General features: G+C 43.3%; 1 protein-coding gene across 1 annotated transcript in view; it reads right to left on the reverse strand.

Annotated features, from left to right (window-relative positions):
* Positions 1–18271, reverse strand: part of slc5a10 (solute carrier family 5 member 10) — a 125759-nt gene that overhangs the window by 81285 nt on the left and 26203 nt on the right. The window contains exon 6 of the mRNA XM_048609781.1: positions 14880–14985. Coding sequence (XP_048465738.1) covers positions 14880–14985 — 106 coding nt within the window. The remainder of the gene's footprint in view (positions 1–14879; positions 14986–18271) is intronic.

Raw genomic sequence — 18271 nt, forward strand, 5'->3', positions numbered from 1 at the left:
GGGGGCTGGCGAGGGGGCAGCAGTGGGCAGTGAGACCAGGCCTTTTGCATTGTGGTGGCAGTGGACTCCTGGGTGTCCTAGCGATTGGAGCAGCACCTGCACCATTGTGGAGATGGGACTTGGGACTCTGAGATCTGAACTTTCATTCTTGCTTACCTTTTGGCTCTGTTAAACCTTTTAATTCTGGTATTTTTAACCAAGTGGATGCCAGTGAGTGGTGACTTTGTGCACTTTTTGCTGTACTTATGTATTCCTATACTTAGTACGTGACAAATAAATAAATCTAAATCTAGATTAACAGCCCCAATCAGGGAACTCATATTCTATGAGGTCCACCTGGCTGACCTTGTTACATTCACTACAGCTGGCTATGAGACCCGCTCCAGAGACGTCAACACAAAATCTAGACTGGCATGGCAATAATTCTTTAATTTATAAGGTAAATCTCTACCATCACAGACAGGAGAAACATGGTATTCTTGACACTTGGAGATCTTCTCCAAAGTAGAGAGGGGGTTGCTGGGACAATTAGAACTAACAAGGCTGAGATAGATCATTTTGTCTCTGTTATACATACTAAGAGATGTGGAGTAAAGGAAGGTAAATGGAATTGAGGTACAGGAGGTCACCAATTTACAAAGTCCAACTTACAAATGCTTATACTTATGAATGCAATGCTATAAAGCAGTGTAATTTTAAAGAACCAATGTATTCACATTTCCTGTATTTAACAAATGGCAACTTTATATTGTCCTGCATTGTGTTCCAACGTGTGAACAGACTTCAGCACTGAATGTGCTCACAACCCGGGAAACAGCCTGTACAATTTAGTCATGATCTAACAGAAATTTAGGCTTCAGGAGTTGAACGGACTACTGTTACTTGGTTTTAAAGAATGGAGAAAGTATCCAGAAAAAGCTCAAGTCATTAAACTCCTTTTGCTTTAAGGTCCCAAGAGGGATTAATATACCCAATTAGGTCACCTGTTACTCAGGCAGTGCAGTCCTCGCTGGCCTTGTCAGATGATAATGTATCTGCTGGTGTTGTTTGTTGTATTTAAATAAAAGGATTAGAAATGGCTTCTAGAAATGGCTGTGTCATTCTGAATGGCTAAATTTTAATTCACCAGGATGTGTGTGTTGTGATTTGTAGCAGAACCGGAAAATAGTTGCCTTGGAACTCCAGAAGACAAATTGAGATATCATGCCGGAACCACCCCAAATCTGCCCTCTCTACACCCCACCCCTAAAACTGACAACTCGCTGTGGAACAAGTGGCAACATGAATTCGATTTAACTATTGCATGACCACATTGTGGCTCAGTGTGTCGTACTCTTACTTCTGTAGCCACAAGATATGCCGAAGACTTTGGCTCAAAAAGTGAAAGTGAACACTTTGTGCTGTCAGATATACTGTCTTTCAGTTGAGCTGATAACTTGAGGCCTGTGGTAGGGTTAACCTGGACCTAAATGACCTTGAGGTACTTTTTCCAAAGACGGCTGGTATCCCAGGCAACACCTATTGTTCCAGCAACATCGTGAGATTAGAATATCTGGTCATTACCATGTAACACTGTTCATGAGAGCTTGCTGTGTGCAAATTGGCTACTATATTACAACAGAGACTACAAGCAATGATTTCAAAGTTCTTAAGATGTCTGAGTTCTGAAAGGCATTATATAAATGCAAAATTAATTTAGTTTCCTTTCACAAGCAAAATAAAAATGAAAGATAAAAGTACTCAGTTAAATACTTGTTCACAAAATCCCATATTTGGGTACAATATATATTGACCAACCAGTTGGTCATCATGGAATCTTAAAACGCAGTTATACATGGGGGTTTGATGTTCCAGTCATTACAAACTCAGGATTTTTGATTCCCTAGCGGTTTTCTTTATCCTGGATTTGGAGACATTGCTCAGATACATGACGGACCTGAGAAACTCCAACTCTTTCAATGCAGGCAATTGCTGACCGAAACTTTGGATTCATTTGAACTAGTGACTGGATTTGGTTGGTTGGTTACAGGCAAAGCTTTTGGAACCATCAATGTTTGTTTTGGCTCAAAAATTTTGTTTTTGATTGGGAGGAGGTGTATTGCATCACAGCCAATAATAGTGTGCGATGAGAGATAGTAAATACCCTGGTGAGACAGACATGATACTTGTGAAGGGCTGCATCGGTGAAGCATGGAGGAAAGAGGAATCTCAATTTCCCGCTGCCTGCCCGAATGACGGTATGCAGGTATGTATATACAGGTATGTTTTAGCACTTTTTTTAGTACATTCATAGGATGTGGGCATCACTAGCTAGGCCGGCATTTATTACCCATCTCTAATTGTCCACAAGGTTGCAGAAAACCACATTGCTGTGGGTCTGGAGTCACACGTAGGCCAGACCAGGCAAGGATGGCAGTATCCTTCCCTAAAGGACATTAGTGAACCAGATGTTTTTTTCCAGCAATCAGCAATGGATTCATGGTCATTAGTCTCTTAATTCCATATTTTCACTGAATTCATGTTCACCATTTGCCTTAGCAGGAGTCAAACCCAGGTCCCCAGTATTAGCTGGCTGTCTGGATTAATAGTCCAGCAGTAATACCAGTAGGCTATTGCCTCCACATACTTCTTAGTGACACCAGGGGATGGACTTAATTCAAGGACACCAACCCTCGCATGGGGTTGACTTTTGAGTTGAAAACCTGGAACTACCAAAGGCAGAACCCTCGGAGTAATTTTTGTTTTGAGTGGCCACTTCCAGGTCACCTAAACCAATTAAAAAGCTCCTAATGCGGGAGAGCCAATGAGAGCCTCCAGCACTGACAAATCAGCAGCTCCGCTGTCAGAGATGCGTGTCAGGAGAGGATGCCTTAAAGTAGAAGCACTCACTCAAGACTTTTAAGGACATTTTAAAAATTACCAAGAATCCCCAGCTGCCAGGCTGTCATTGTTTTAAATTTCAAAAATACACTAAATTCATAAAATATCTTTATATACATACATAGTCCCTAAAGCAGTTTGGTTCTGTACAGTTGCATATGAAGGAATAAACAAACATTGGAGTTTGACTCTATCCAACAAGGAACTGCTCGTGACGAACAGTGACAAAAGCCACTGCATCTTTCTCCAGACTTCCTTTGCAAAGGCACATTCCAGTAGGAGATGTACAACAGTCTCAACGCCCCCGCAACTGCTTCGAGAGCAGCAGACTGACTGGGAGTACATGAAGGATCTCACAGGATAGTGCCCTTCTCACCACCAGCTAAGCCATGTCTTGGAGCTTGTTGGAAAGTTCTGGTGATGAGACATTCTGCCAAATGACTTTGACAGTCTGCTCAGGGAACCACATGACAGGATCCATCCTCTCCTTTTCCCGCAGGATCTCGAGGACGCTATGTGCTGACCACTAAACTGATGGACTTGTGGTCAAAGATGTTTTTCCTTACAAATTTCTCCATGAAGGACAGGTGATATAGAATGAATGAACCACTTGCGTTCTGCGGCAACATGGTCAGACCCATCCTTTGAAACACCGGGGACAAGGTAGAACCTCAGTACGTAGTGACACTTGGTGTTTGCGCACTGAGAGTGTGCGCACAGCTTGATGCAACCTTGTACAAAGATGGCCATCAGGATGAGGGCGATGTTGGGTACGTCCTTCCACCCACTTATCCAGAGTTTTGTGCGTAGTGTCCCTGCAGACATGGTCCATCATAGATCTCCAGTTGAAATGGAAGATGGCTTGGCCGACTGCAATGGCACAGGTTCTAGGAATGATGCTCAGGCTACAGGTTCAGACCTGCAGCACATTAAAAACTCAGAGAGTACCTCACACCTGATGGCCAGGTTTTTACATGCAATGAAGAGGGAGCAGTGCCCCCAAAAGCCCAGTTTCTGCCTCACCTTGGTGATACGCTCATCCCAAGCTTTTGTGCATGTTCTGGCCTCTCCAAACCATATTCCCAGCACTGTTAGGTAAGCTCTCCTGACGGTGAAGGGGATAAAGGATTGGTCTGCCCAGTTCCCAAAGCACATGGCCTCTTTCTTACCTTGATTTATCTTGGCACCTGAGGCCAGTTCGAACTGGTCACAGATGCTCATGAGTCTGTGCACTGACAGCGACTCCGAGCAGAAAATGGAAAAGTCATCCATGTACAGGGAGGCTTTGACCTACAGGCGTCCACTGCCTGGAAAAGTCACCCCTCTCAGGCTCACGTCATTCCCGATAGATTCAGCGAAGGGGTCTATACAACACACAAGCACGGCAGGAGAGAGCAGGCAGCCCTGCCTGACTCTGGATCTGGTCGGTAAGCTTTCTGATTCCCGTGCATTAATTGAAGATGCACTAACCATGTTGGTGCAGAGCAATCAGATCCAATTGCAGATCGCCTCCTCAAAGCCCATTTGGGAGAGCATGTCCCACATGTACATGTGCGGTATCTTGTCAAAGGCTTTCTGCTGGTCCAGGCTGATGAGACAGGCATCCACCCCCGACCCCCTACCCTGTACATAGGCGATTGTATCCCTGAGGAGCGTGAGGCTCTCAGAGATCATCCTGCCTGGTACAGCACAGGATAGGTCGGGGTGAATCATCGATCCCCGAGCAGACCTGACCTGATTGGCGATAACCTTAGACAGGATTTTGTAGTCTGCATTCAGCAGTGAAATTGTTCACCACTTTCTGATTTCCTCCCTCTCTCCCTTCTGCTTGTAGATGAAGTTGATGATACCTTTCCTCATAGTTTCGCACATAGAACCTGCCAGAAGCAAACTGTCATACACCTCCAGCAGATCCTGGCCAATCAAGTCCCGCAGAGCTGAATACTACTGAGCTGGTAAGCCGTCACTCCCGGAAGTTTTATTCTTTTCTAAGCACTCGAGGGCTTTGGTTAGCTCATCCAGAGATAATGGCTAGTCCAGCCTCTCTTGTGTGCTGTCCTCTAAGATCTCCAGGATAGACTGGGAGGCTGTGCTGTCTGTGGGCTTCATGTCATACAGTCTGGTGTAAAAGCATTTGCTGATCCTCAGGATGTGAGACTGAGGTGACGTTACTGATCCATCTTCTTCCTTCAGGCTACTGAGCACAGAGCTCTCCCTGTGCACCTTCTGGAAGAAGAAATGGGACCATGTCTCATCCTACTCCACAGTGCAGACCCTGGGCCAGAAGATTATCTTGGACATCTCTGAGGCAAAGAGCAAGACTTGCTGAGTCTTTATTTCCTTGACAACCTCCATGACATCAATCCCCATTGTCTGCAGTAGGAACAGGTTCTGCATGCTTTTGTGGAATTAGGACAGTTTTCCCCATCTCTCTCTCACCTTCTGAATACCTTTAAGGGTAACGAACCTCTTGATATTCCCCTTGATTGCTTCCTACCAGGCTGCTAGAGACTCAAAGCGGGGCTTCACACTCCATCAACCTGTGTAATCCCTTTTAAGATCATCCATGTTTTTCTGGGTCAACCGTTTCATGTTCAGTTTTCACACTCCATCGCCAGAATGTTGGTCATTAGTTATCCTTGTTATCCCATAGGTGACAGGTGGCCAGCAGGAGGCAGAGGTCAGAGAAGAACACTGGCTTGATGTCGGTGGATCTGACCAACAACATGTAGGACACAGACTGGAAATCAATCCTTGAGTGGACAAACCCATCTGGATGCAACCAGGTGCACTCCATCTGCAAGGATGCTGAAGAAATTGTGAAGCTTGGTGACTTTAACCATTTCCGATCAGGAATCTGGATGTGGCGTCCAGTTTGCTGCCATGCTGTCACGTAACAATCCATTCATAGGATGTCAAAATGGCTGCAAAATAGCAGCAAAGGCAAGTCCTTTGCCAAATATGTTTTTGGGTGAATGAGTTTAAATTGTAGGTTGGGGTCCAAGTGCCAGCCCTGCTCTCTACTTCCATCCCTCAGTTCAGTTTTAGATCAAAGACTGGCCTGAATAGACTCTTGAGCAGCCTATATGGTGGGGATCTGTCAGTCAACCACTCTCACCCTGATCCTGCCCATTCAAAAATGGTCCAGATGTGGGAAAATCCTCAAAAACCATCACTCTGGTCGGCAGCAGGAAACGAAGATTCCTCTTGTCTCCACGTTTTAGCGATACAGCCCGCCAAAAATCCAGCTGCATGTCTCTCTCAGTTCTGTATTTACTACCTGTCAGTGCACACTATTGTTGGCTGTGATGCAACACATCTCCTCACAATCAAAAAGAAAATTTTGGGGCCAAAGCAAACATTAATAGTTCCAAAAGCTTTGCGTATAAACAATCAGTCCAACCCCGTCACTAGTTCAAATGAATCCAAAGTTTCGGTTAGCAATTGCCTGCTCAGAAAGAGCTGGAGTTTCTCAGGTCAATGGTGCATCTGAGCAATGTCTCCAAATCTGGGATAAAGAAAACTGCGAGGGAATCAAAAACCCTGAGTTTGCAATGACTGGAACATCATTCACAGCCCCTCTGTTCAAGGAGGATAACCACTCAGTTGGGTATCTGCCCTGACTCTTCACATGCCTGAGCAGGCACACGGGATAGTGTGAACCAAATGTCAACTTTGCTTCCTTTTCTCCTCTATAACTGCTCTGTATCATCATTAAGATATTGCGAGTCAAAGCATGATACAGATTGATGGACAAATTGTCCTTCATTGGACCAATTTGTAGTAAGAATGTGATAACCAGACATTTAGAAAAAGAATGGTAAAATTGAGTGGCGTGAACAGGTGTTTATGAAATGGGAAATCATTCAAATCAAATAAAGTTTGACAAACGTGTTAGAGTTTTTTGAGGAAGTTAACTTCTAGCATAGATAATGGAGAACCAGTGAATGTGGTGTATTTGGATTTTCAGAAGATTTTCGATAAGGTCCCACTTAGGAGGTCAATAAATAAAATTACAGTGCATGGGATTGGGAGGAATATGCGAATATGTAACGTAAGTTGGTTAACAGACAGAAAGCAGACAGTAGGAATAAACAAATTATTGTCAGATGGCAGGCTGTTACTAGTGGGTTACCGCAAACATCAGTGCTAGGTTCGCAGCTGTTCCCAATCTACATAAATCATTTGGAAGTGGGGACTAAGTGTATTATTTCCAAATTTGCTGAAGACCTCAAACTATATAAAATGTACCTTGCAAGAAGAATAGAAGGAGTTTTAGTGGACTCAGGCACGCTAAGGGAATGCACTGGAACATGGCAGATGGAATATAAGTGTGAAGTTATTTACTTTGATAGGAGAAGCAGAAAAGCCAAATAATACTTAAATGGAGAGAGATTGGGATGTGTAGATGCCCAAAAGGACCAGTGTCATGAGTCAATCAAAGTTACTTCAGCGAGTTTAGTTGTTTGGCTGGCTAGTTTATGATGCAAAATGATTCTAATAGCAAGGGTTCAATTCCCACACTGGCTGAGGTGACCATTAAAGTCCTACCTTCTCAACCTCATCCCTTGTATGAGCTGTGGTGACCCTCAGGTTAAACCACCACTGGTCATCTCTCACTAATGAGAGAGCAGCTCTATGATCCTCTGGTGACATTATCTTTACCTTAGTTGACACTGATTGGCTTTAAAGCTGTCTGCTTCACATCTCCCACTTAGGACTGTAGTAATTACATGATTATGAAGCAGTTGTAGGTTTATGGTAAGATTTTGCAGATATTTTTAACCAACCTGTTAAGGCCTCTATAGCAGATGGGACTTGAAACAGAGACAGGACAGAGGCTAGGAATAGTGTGGCAAGTGATACACCTCCTGACTCCCCAGAGCCTGTCCAGCATCTACAGGGCATTAGTCAGGAGTGTGATGGAATACTCCCCAGTTGCCTGGATGAGTGCAGCCCCAACCACACTTAAGAAGCTTGACAGCATCCAGGACAAAGCAGCCCGCTTGATTGGCACTGCATCTACAAGCATCCACTCCCTCCACCACTGATGCTCAGTAGCAGAAGTGTGTACTATCTACAAGATGCACTGAAAAAATTCATCAAAGACCCTCAGACAGCACCTTCCAAACTCATAACTACTTCCATCTAGAAGGACAAAGGCAGCAGATATATGGGAACACCACCACCTTCATGTTCCTCTCCAAGACCCTCACTATCCTGACTTGGAAATATATCACCATTCTTTGACTGTTGTTGGGTGAAAATCCTGGAATTCCCTCCCTAATGGCATTGTAGGTCATCCCATAGCAAGTGGACTGCAGTGGTTCAAGAAGGTAGCTCACCATCACCTTCTCAGGGGCAAATAGGGACGGGCAATAAATGCTGACCAGCCAGTGATGCCCACATCCCACAAATGAATATAAAAAGACTACCATTGTGCTACACTAGCCCTTGTGCAGATGGTTGGTGTTCTTTTCAAAATCAGATCAACTCATCTTAAGAAGAGAAACAAAGTTGCAAAATTCAAATGAAAAGAAGCCACATAGACAGGTAATTTCTCAAACAGTTGCTACACATTTTATTTTAGGGCTAGGCTAGATAGGAATGGAATTTTTGCCATTCATCAAGGGAACAGGTCTGACCCTTGTGATTATAGCTCTATTGCTTCAGGAGCTACGCTGATTCTCAGCATATCTTCTTCAGGAACTTAATAAATCTTGAAGTTTGAAAGCAGTTAAAGCTGCAGCAATTACTTATTAGTACTTTAATTAGGTAATTCTAAACATCCATTTTAACATGTCTTTGTGACATCTGGTAAGCTCACAACTGCTAACATCAAAGAAAACATTGGAGCTACACCTACTGCAGAAAAAAGGATAGATTGTAAACCATTTGTAAAAAAATTGACACCCTCCTCCCCCCACCTTCCCTTTCCAACTAAAAGCGAATGAAGCTTGATAGGTTCAACAAGCCTGCTAAAATGGCTTGTTGGGCTTTATCCCAAAAGAGGGAGAAAAAATCAGTCCTTCTCGATTTGGAAATTAAGGTTTCACCTGGAGATTGGAAATGAGCATCAAGGGTCTGTTTATTTTATATCTGTACACAGACATTGATATGCACTTTATAGTAACTGCACCACAAGTAAAAACAGCAATTAAAACCAGTTTTTGGTTGGCAGGTCTAATTTAATTTAGTTGAAACTATTTGAAACCACATTCTCCACATAAACTAAATTAAATCTCATCAGGTTTCCTACTGCAATCTTACAAATGCAGGTGCATGTGAGAGGCTGTTGGAGAGAGCAGGGGGAGACATTTATAGATTCCATCAAGAGGACAAGTCAAGGGATTTCTTTACAAAAATAAATTCTCAAGATGTGGGCATCACTGGCAAGGGTGGCATTTAATGCCTCTCCCTATTAATCTGTGAAAGCAATGGTGAGCCTTGTTCTTGAACACATTGTAACAGTTTTTGATACAAATGAAAGAATTGCTGGATGACTCCAGACGACAATTAAGAATATATGCTTTCAAAGAATTATGGCAGTGTTATGATGCTGAATGAGGCCATTCAGCCGATCATGCTTGCACCAGCTCGTTAAGTGAGCATTGTTGCCTGGTGCCAATCTCCCATTTTCCCCCAGATCCTTGTGCGTTATTTTTATCCAAATAACCATCCAATACACTCTTGACCATTTTAAGAGATTTAAGAGTTGGCAGAGACAATTGGTCCTGCTCCACCATTCAATAAGATTACCTTTGATCAGATTGTGGCTGCAACTTCACATTACCAGCTACCATCCAATAACTTTTGACTCTTTTATTAGTCGAGAATCTACTCCTGCTTGAAACATATTTGATGTCTCAACTTCCACAGCTGTCTGCAGAAGAGAGTTCCAAAGATTCATGACACTCTCAGGGGAAAATAATTCACCCAATCTCTGCCCGGAAAACCCCTTATCTTTAAATGGTGTTCTCTAATTTGGGTAACTTCCACAAGAGGAAACATCTTCTCATCCGTCCTCTTGTCAAGTGTCCTAAGGATTTTATATATCTTCATAGCAATCGTCTTGCATGTAAGCAACGGCAAAACTGCTAAGCATATACCCTTTAGACTGGTCACGAGCAACATTGAATCTTTAGGAATGATTGTTTCTAAATAATTCACTCTGGTGGTAGAAAGGATACCCTGGCAGGATATGTCTGGAGACAAGAGGAAGAGATAGGGATTTGACCATGGCCATAACAGCTGATGCTAGTCAAAGGAGATAGCAGAGACTGAATGGACAGAGGATGCCAGAGAATTGGCAGTCTCTGTGGTGTGTTAAAGAGCGTGGATGAATTAAATACCTCCATGTTCCATAAGGCAAGTATCTGCAGAATAAAGAGATTTGGGGCAATTTTTCAATGACAATTACCATTGATTAGAAATTAGAATTGTGCCCAAATGCATGCCCAAACAAAGTTTGGCACAGAGGTATTGCTTGACTTTCATTGATATACTACCTGTACCTCAAGGAGTTCTTGTGGAGCTGTGGTAGTGTGCCTACCTCTGAGCTAGGACACCTGTGTCCAAGTCCCACCTGCTCCAAAGGTCTGTTATGACATCCTTGAACAGGTTGATATAGAAATTGTCTACTACCTGTATGTCACAGTTGAACATTAGAGAATTGAAGAGGGTGAGGCTTGTGCCATGGTACTGTATCAAAACAAACAGATGCAATGACCCCAAAATCTAATTCTAAACAAGGCAGAGCATTTAAAAAAAAATCAGGGGAAATTGCCCAACCCTAATTGCTCTTGAGTAGGTGAGCTGCCTTCATGAACTGCTGTGGTCCTTGGGGTATGGGTAGACCCACAATGCTGTAGGGGAGGAAGTTTCAAGAGCTTGAACCAACAACAGTGAAGGATTGGTGATGTATTTCCAAGTCTAAATGGTAGTGGTTGTGGGTTTGGATAGTACTGTCAGGGGCCATGATGAGTTGCTGCAGTGCATCTTGTAGATGGTACACACTGATGCTGCTGTGAATTGTTGTTGAAGTGCGTGAATGTTTAAGGTGGTGGATGGGGTGCCATGCAAGCAGATTGGATGGTGCCAAGTTTCTTGAGTGTTACTGGACCATTAACGCATCAATAATGAAAACATTTGAGTTTTATAAGTCTTCTTGATGATCTACAAATTGACCCCCCAAAAAATAACAAATTGATCTTAGTGTTCACTAGCATCAACATCCTGGACAGGAATAAAGTGTTGCAATTTATTTTGTTCCACTGCTGGGACTGTTCCATTGCTCCTGTTGTGACATGATCCTTTCTGTTGCAGGCATGGCACAGTAGCTGGGCAATTTTCCCACTGATGGGCACGTTTCCCATCATACCATGAAGGAGTAATGGCAGTGACCACACCTTCCTGACATTGTACTCACTTTCCACAAAACCCATCTGGCTTGTGGTCAACAAACTGGCCACATTCAACTATGGGCTCTCAGCAACTCTTTGGTCTCTCAGAAGAAAGGATTTGTTCCGGTTATGGATTTTAGCCAGTCGTGCTATTTCAAAAGCTTTGGACAAAGGGAGGTTTCCTTTGGCTAAGATTTGGCCTCATCCTGAATACAAACTATAATGCAGTCTCAAATAAACTCATCTCATAGTGTTCTCTTGTAGTCACAGTGGTCTGCTAGACAATACAGGATATTTATGAGGGAATCCCTAATCTTCCTCAGTTCCTGGCTGTGTTGATTAAACCTAACATAGTTGATAATTTCATTACGCCTTAGACTAAAGTAGATGTTGAGCACTTTAACTTATTCTTCCATTTTGCTGTTTTGCTCACATCTTGAGTCAGCAACAAATTGAATCATCAGTGCTGCCGATGGCATTTAAAAGCACCTTAATCTGATCTTTGGTTTGGAAGCAAGGCCTGAGGGGTACAGCATTAGCAAACTTACGCACCGAGAGCCCCATGGACTAAAGGTTGGATAGGAGTCGAGACTTACCCACCTCAAAAGGTGCACTAATGTTCTACAGACAAGGCATGTGAGTGAATCTGTTTGTGTTCAATAACAAATAGCGTTGTTTGCACCAATTTGTTTGCCAGCTTCTGTAACCAACTATGAGGCTTCAAGGCATTTTCCCAATATGGAGTTTCTGAGATGCACTATCTCAGCAATCGATTGCACAAGTCAACGCTGTCTACAGCAGTGACTTAGCTGGAGAGTGGCTTATGCTTTCTGCTTCAGGCCTTTCCCAAGGATTTGTTTTATGTTGCTGATTGCTTAGAGTTATTCCCACCATCAGCAGGGGCACCTGGCGTTTTATGAGGTCGCATTGACTTTTTACAGAGAGGGAGAGAGAGAGAGAGAGAGTGATTTCTTCACACTGGTGAACAGGAACCTTTCTTTAATGAGATGTACTGTAATCATTTAGCAGTAAACAACTTGAGTATTGCTGAGCAAAGGACATATTTTGTCAAAACCTTTTGTCTTACACTCATCAGAACAATTTGTGAGAAAAGCCAAGTACAAAGGAAAAACTGTAACATTTATAACAAAAATAGAGAGTGCTGGAGGAACACAGCAGGCCTGGCAGCATCTATAGAGAAAAAACAGAGTTAACATTCCCATTCCAGTGACATTTCATCATTACATTTTTAACTGTCAATCATCATCTAACTGCTGTATTCTCCATGGCAATGGCTCTACCAATCAGCATCCTTCTTGCCAACCAATCAAGACTCTCCTTCCAGATAGTTTTGATGTTGCTTTCCCTTTACATTGGTGTCTCTGATGAGTACAAGACAAAACAGCTTCAACAAAATGTGTATATATTGCTGAAAAGGTGAAACAGTGTACAAAGTTAAGTAGAAGAGGGCATTCCTAGAATCATGCTGGTTGGTCCTCATTCCAAATGTGTCTGCATGTCAGCAGATATCACTGATGACATATTCCATTCTGCAGCATAATGGGAATGAACCATTATCCTATAATTGTAAGATTGCTTTAGAAATCTTCCTCTGTATTTAGACACCAATTGACAAATAATTATAACAGTCAGAAAATAACCACCCTTGGAGCTTTGTACATATCTCATGAAAGACAAAATTGAATTATAATCAAATACAACATTGTGAGCAGGAGATACTAATTCGGATAAAGTCAAAAATGACCTTAGAAAAGATTGAAGTACATCAACACTACTAGTCTGAATTGTATTATTATATACTTACATTCTTCATTAACATTTATAAAGCATAAAGAGGACTTACTGTTTTCTTTGAATGAAAACATCAACAATTTATATTTATATCATGTGTTTAACATGATAACATCTTCCAAGGCACTTATGGGGGCATTGTTGAACAAAATTTGAGGCTAAGTCACATGGGCAGGTGATCAAAGGCTTGGTCAAAGAGCTACATTTGAACAAACACTAAAAGTGGAAAGAGGTAGAGAGGTTTGAGTTTTGTCAAGTTGAAGGCACAGCTAGCAATTGTGGAATAAGTAAAACCAGGGGCTCACAGCAGGCTAGAATTGGAGGAGGATGGATATCTCAGAGAGTTCTGGGACTGGAGGAGATAACAGAGATAAGAGGGGATGAGAATGTGGAGGACATTGCAATAAAGGATGAAAATCTCATAACTGGGTATAGCTGAAGACTAACTTGAGTGAAGAGCAACTTCCTTGCAACACTCTGGTTAGATATATTCCTAAGGTGACTGTTCATTTCCAAATAGCCCTCCCAAACTTTCCCACTATTGGTTCTGCAACACATACATTCTCAAGATGTCCAATCTTCCTACACCAATTAGGAAGTGAAAAGACTCTTTATTATCCAACTGGATGATCCTTGGCTGTGAGTCAAACTTTTCTTTACCCCTCATCCAATAATTAACTGGACAAAGGTGCTCAAAGATATTTGTCACAGTAAAAACACTATTTAACGTCTTAATGATTTTTACTCTCTGCTCACTGCAGCAGCATGGAAATTAGCCTGTAAATTCATGGAGCTTCTAGTGCAACTCTAGCAAACTGGAAATTCTTAATTGCCAAAAAGAAAGGACACATTACGATCTCAGATACAAGTCCAACTTCTGAGCAACTAAGACAACAAGGTGCAGGGCTGGATGAACACAGCAGGCCAAGCAGCATCATAGGAGCAGAGAGGCTGACGTTTTGGGCCTAGACCCTTCATCAGAACTTCTGCTTGGGGGCCAGCTTGTTGCAGCGGGTTGTGAAGAAAATGCTGAGATTACCAGCACAGTTACAGTAACTGAACAGACCAGGAAAAATTCTGGGCTCCCTCGATTGTCCCTGAAGGGAATCAAAATGCTTTACTTCCCAAAGACTGACTGACTTTCTGTATAGGATGGGCTGAAGAGCTAAAAGTTAATGATGATATTTGACAGCTGCATGGGAAAATAGGCTGGGAAAGTTTAGAATGATGCTTGGCAAACTGCAAGACCTTGAATGAGTCCTGCAAACATTCCTATACGGACTGAAGACGACACCTGTAGCTTGTTTTTGTGTAGCTGTTTTCTGTACTGGCCAGAGGTTTTGTCTTCTGCAGTTGTTTTTCTGTGCTGGCTGTTTGTTACACTGTATAAGAGAGAGTTTTATTCCAAGTCATTGGACTTCACCTCAGACCGGGATTGTGAACAGTGCCAGGAACAAGCTCAGCCTCCAGCCCAGCCGTTGATCGAGGGGTCCCCAATGGCCAGAAGGGCATGAGGCTTATTGTTTTTTCCTTTTCTTTCTCATTCTTTTTATTTACTTAATAAATGTTCCTTTCTTTTTCATCTTTTATTATTACTCAACAAATGTTCATATTTAAGCAAGTTGCTGTTGTTGAACCTTCTTTTAACTACATTTAACCAAAACTGAAGAGAACTGCTTGGATACACTCTGCGATCCAAGACACTACTGTGATCTCTAGCAACTTCCCTACAAATGCATTTTACATTTCTAGCAGATTTACTTTAAGAGTCGAGTGCCTTGTTACCTGCTATGGTATAGAGAGCTGTGACGACCAGCATCAGAATTGTCGACAAGTAGAGATTCCATCCAAGGCACACTTGCACAAACAAGGCTCCTGAATACAAATCTGTCTGGTGAGGCAAAAATGATACATTATCGTTTTGTTCTCGCACAATCCACTGCAATTGAAAAACAAGGTATTGCGCATATGGGCTGAAGGAGAAACAGTTGACAATGAAAGTAACCTTAAAAGCAGGTTAGAAAGGTTAAAGGAAGATATGGAATGCTCCTGATCTTTGTCACCTCCCCCACTGCCACATTGCCTGTAGATTCCAGATTTCTCTCACTCTGGGCTTTGTGAAACTGTTACATCACCATTGGTGTGTATGTTTTCAGCTACAGAGCCATTCCCCCAGTGGCTCCATCTCTCCTCCTTCTCTGCAATCCACTTTGACCAAGTTTTTTGCCAGCTATCATAACATTCCCATTTTGGCTCAGCATCTGTTATTTTTGATTGTGCCTCTATAAAATGTCTTGGGTAGGTTTCCTACATTAAAGGCACTACATATCCAGAAATGAGGGACTACAGTCATAAGGAGAAAATGGAAAAGTTGGGTGAAACAGCGCCACAGATGTTGGTATCCTGTCACCAAGTCAGCCTTTATTTACACACGGGGAGTCTTTGACACTGAGAGATAGCAAGAACTGCAGATGCTGCAGTCAGAGATTACACAGTGTGGAGCTGGAGGAACACAGCAGACCAGGCAGCATCAGAGGAGCAGGAAAGTTGACGTTTCGGGTCAGGACCCTTCTTCAGAAATGGGGAGGGGGAAGGGAGCTCAGAAATAAATAGAGAGACGAAGGATGGGGCTGGGGAAGGTAGGTGGGAGGGTGATAGGTGAGTGCAGGTAGGGGGTGGTGGGAATTGGTCAGTGAAGTGGGAGGAGTGGATAGGTGGGATAGGTAGGTGGGAAAGAAGATGAACAGGTTGTGTCAGGTCAAGGAGACGGGGATAAGAGGGAGGGTTGAACATGGAATGAGGCCAGAGGTTTAAACCTGGTGAATTCCATGTTTAGGCCATCAGGCTGTAGGCTCCCAAGGCGGAATATGAGGTGCTGCTCCTCCAGTTTGCAGGTGGCGTCATTATGACACTGGAGGAGGCCCAGGATGGACATGTCAGCCAGGGAGCGGGAGGGGGAGTTAAAATGGTTTGCGACTGGAAGGTGTTGTTGTTTGTTGTGTACAGAGTGCAGATGCTCTACACGTGGTCTCCGAGTCTCTGCTTGGTCTCACCGATGTAGAGGAGGCCACAACGGGACCAGTCGACCACATTGATGGATGTGCAGGTGAACCCCTGTCTGATGTGGAAGGTTTGTTTTGCGCCTTGCATGGAGGTGAGGGGGAGGTGTAGGGGCAGGTGTAGCACCTCCTGCGGTTGCAGGGAAAGGTGCCAGGGCTGGTGGGGTAAATGGAGAGTGTGGAGCGGACGAGGGAGTCACGGAAAGAGCAGACCCTATGGAAGGCAGACAGGGGTGGGGAGGGAAATATATCTTTGGTTGTGGGGTCGGATTGTAGGTGGCAGAAGTGGCGGAGAATGATACGTTGGATGCGGAGGTTGGTGGGGTGATATGTGAGGACAAGAGGGATTCTGTCTTTATTTTTGTTTGGGAGAGATGATGTGAGGGCAGAAGTGTGGGAAACGCAACAGATGCGTTTGAGGGCATTTTCGATCACTGGAGGGGGAAGTTACAATCCTTGAAATAGGAGGACATCTGGGAGGTTCGGGAGTGGAACGCCCTGTCTTCGGAGCAGACTTGGTGGAGTGGGAGGAATTAGGAGTTGGGGATTGCATTCTTGCAGGAGAGTGGGTGAGAGGAGGTGTAGTCTAGGTAGCTGTGGGAGTTGGTGGGCTTGAAATAGATATCGGTTTCGAGGCGGTCACCAGAGATGGAGACAAAGAGGTCCAGGAAGGAGAGGGAGGTTTCAGAGATGATCCAGGTGAATTTGAGGTTGGAGTGAAAGGTGTTAGTAAAGTGGATGAACTGTTCAAGCTCCTCGTGGGAGCACAAGGCAGCACCGATACAGTCATTGATGTAACAGAGAAAGAGGTGGGGGATAGTGCCAGTGTAGCAGCAGAAGAGAGACTGTTCCATGTATCCTACGAAAAGGCAGACATAGCTTGGGCCCATGCAGGTGCCCATGGCCACCCCTTTAGTATGTAGGAAGTGAGAGCCTATGACATTGATCCAGTTCCCTGACAGCCAGCTCTCAGAATGAACAGAACCTCTGACGCTCCTGTTCTTATCTATGAGCCAGGGCTCCCTGATTGGAAAAGGTTAACAGCCCCAATCAGGGAACTCATATTCTATAAGGTCCACCTCATTGACCTCGTTACAATCATTACACTGGGGGGTATTCATCTTAATGTGGGGAAAGTTATGTGGAAACTTGATAGAACTATCAGAATCATGAATGATTATGCTGGGGTGAATACTGAGAAATTTTTCCCAGTGGATAGTAACTAGTAATAAGTGGCGGTTTCCGGTAACTAATGGACAGGGACTTAAGGTAATTGGCAAAAGTGACAACATTAGAAATTTTGATTGTTTTTGCACAGAGTTGTTGTGATCTGGAATACACTGCTGGAAATGATGGAAGCAGAGGCCGTGTTAACTTTCAAAAGGGAATATTAAGTACTTCAAGGGGAAAATGAATGTAAGACCACAGGGAAAGAATTGATGAGTTGGAATAATTAGATAGCTTTGCCAAAAAGAGTTAATGCCCTTCTTCTGTGTGGTATCACTCTATGATTGAATGTCGCTATTATCATTGCATTTTACTCTACTGTTTTTCCACTCTGTTTTGAACATGAAACTCTGTACAGAGAAAGCATTTCAGATCTCACAGTCAACCAACACTTTGTACAGACTTCTCAGGTATAATGGCTGTTTCTGTATACATGGCTTGGGCTTACTTTCCTTGATCAATGAGACAGACATTCGAGAAAGAAATCCCTTATAATCTCCAGCACTAAAGGCAGTCTTGAAATGAACTAGCCAGAAGGCCCCATGATTAACAGGAATGGAACTTAGAACTTCTGATGCAACAGGTTTCAAATGACATGTTTGGGCATCAGTACTGATTCACAAAGTGTTTAATCAGAAATGTCAGACATGCAAAACCCTTCACAAAAAGATGAAGAACGGTGCTTTGGGAGTCAAAAAATCTATTAATGTGACAAATTTCATTTAAAGAGTCACCATGAGCAGGAAGTATTTTCTTTTAGTTTACGACAAACGGGAACAAACTCCACGTAAGAGATAACAAGGTGTAGAGCTGGATGAACACAGCAGGCCAAGCAGCATCAGAGGAGCAGGAAGGCTGATGTTTTGGGCCTAGACCCTTCTTCAGAAATGC

This window comes from Rhincodon typus, chromosome 21 (assembly GCF_021869965.1).
Source record: "Rhincodon typus isolate 14 chromosome 21, sRhiTyp1.1, whole genome shotgun sequence".
Lineage (NCBI taxonomy): Eukaryota > Metazoa > Chordata > Chondrichthyes > Orectolobiformes > Rhincodontidae > Rhincodon > Rhincodon typus.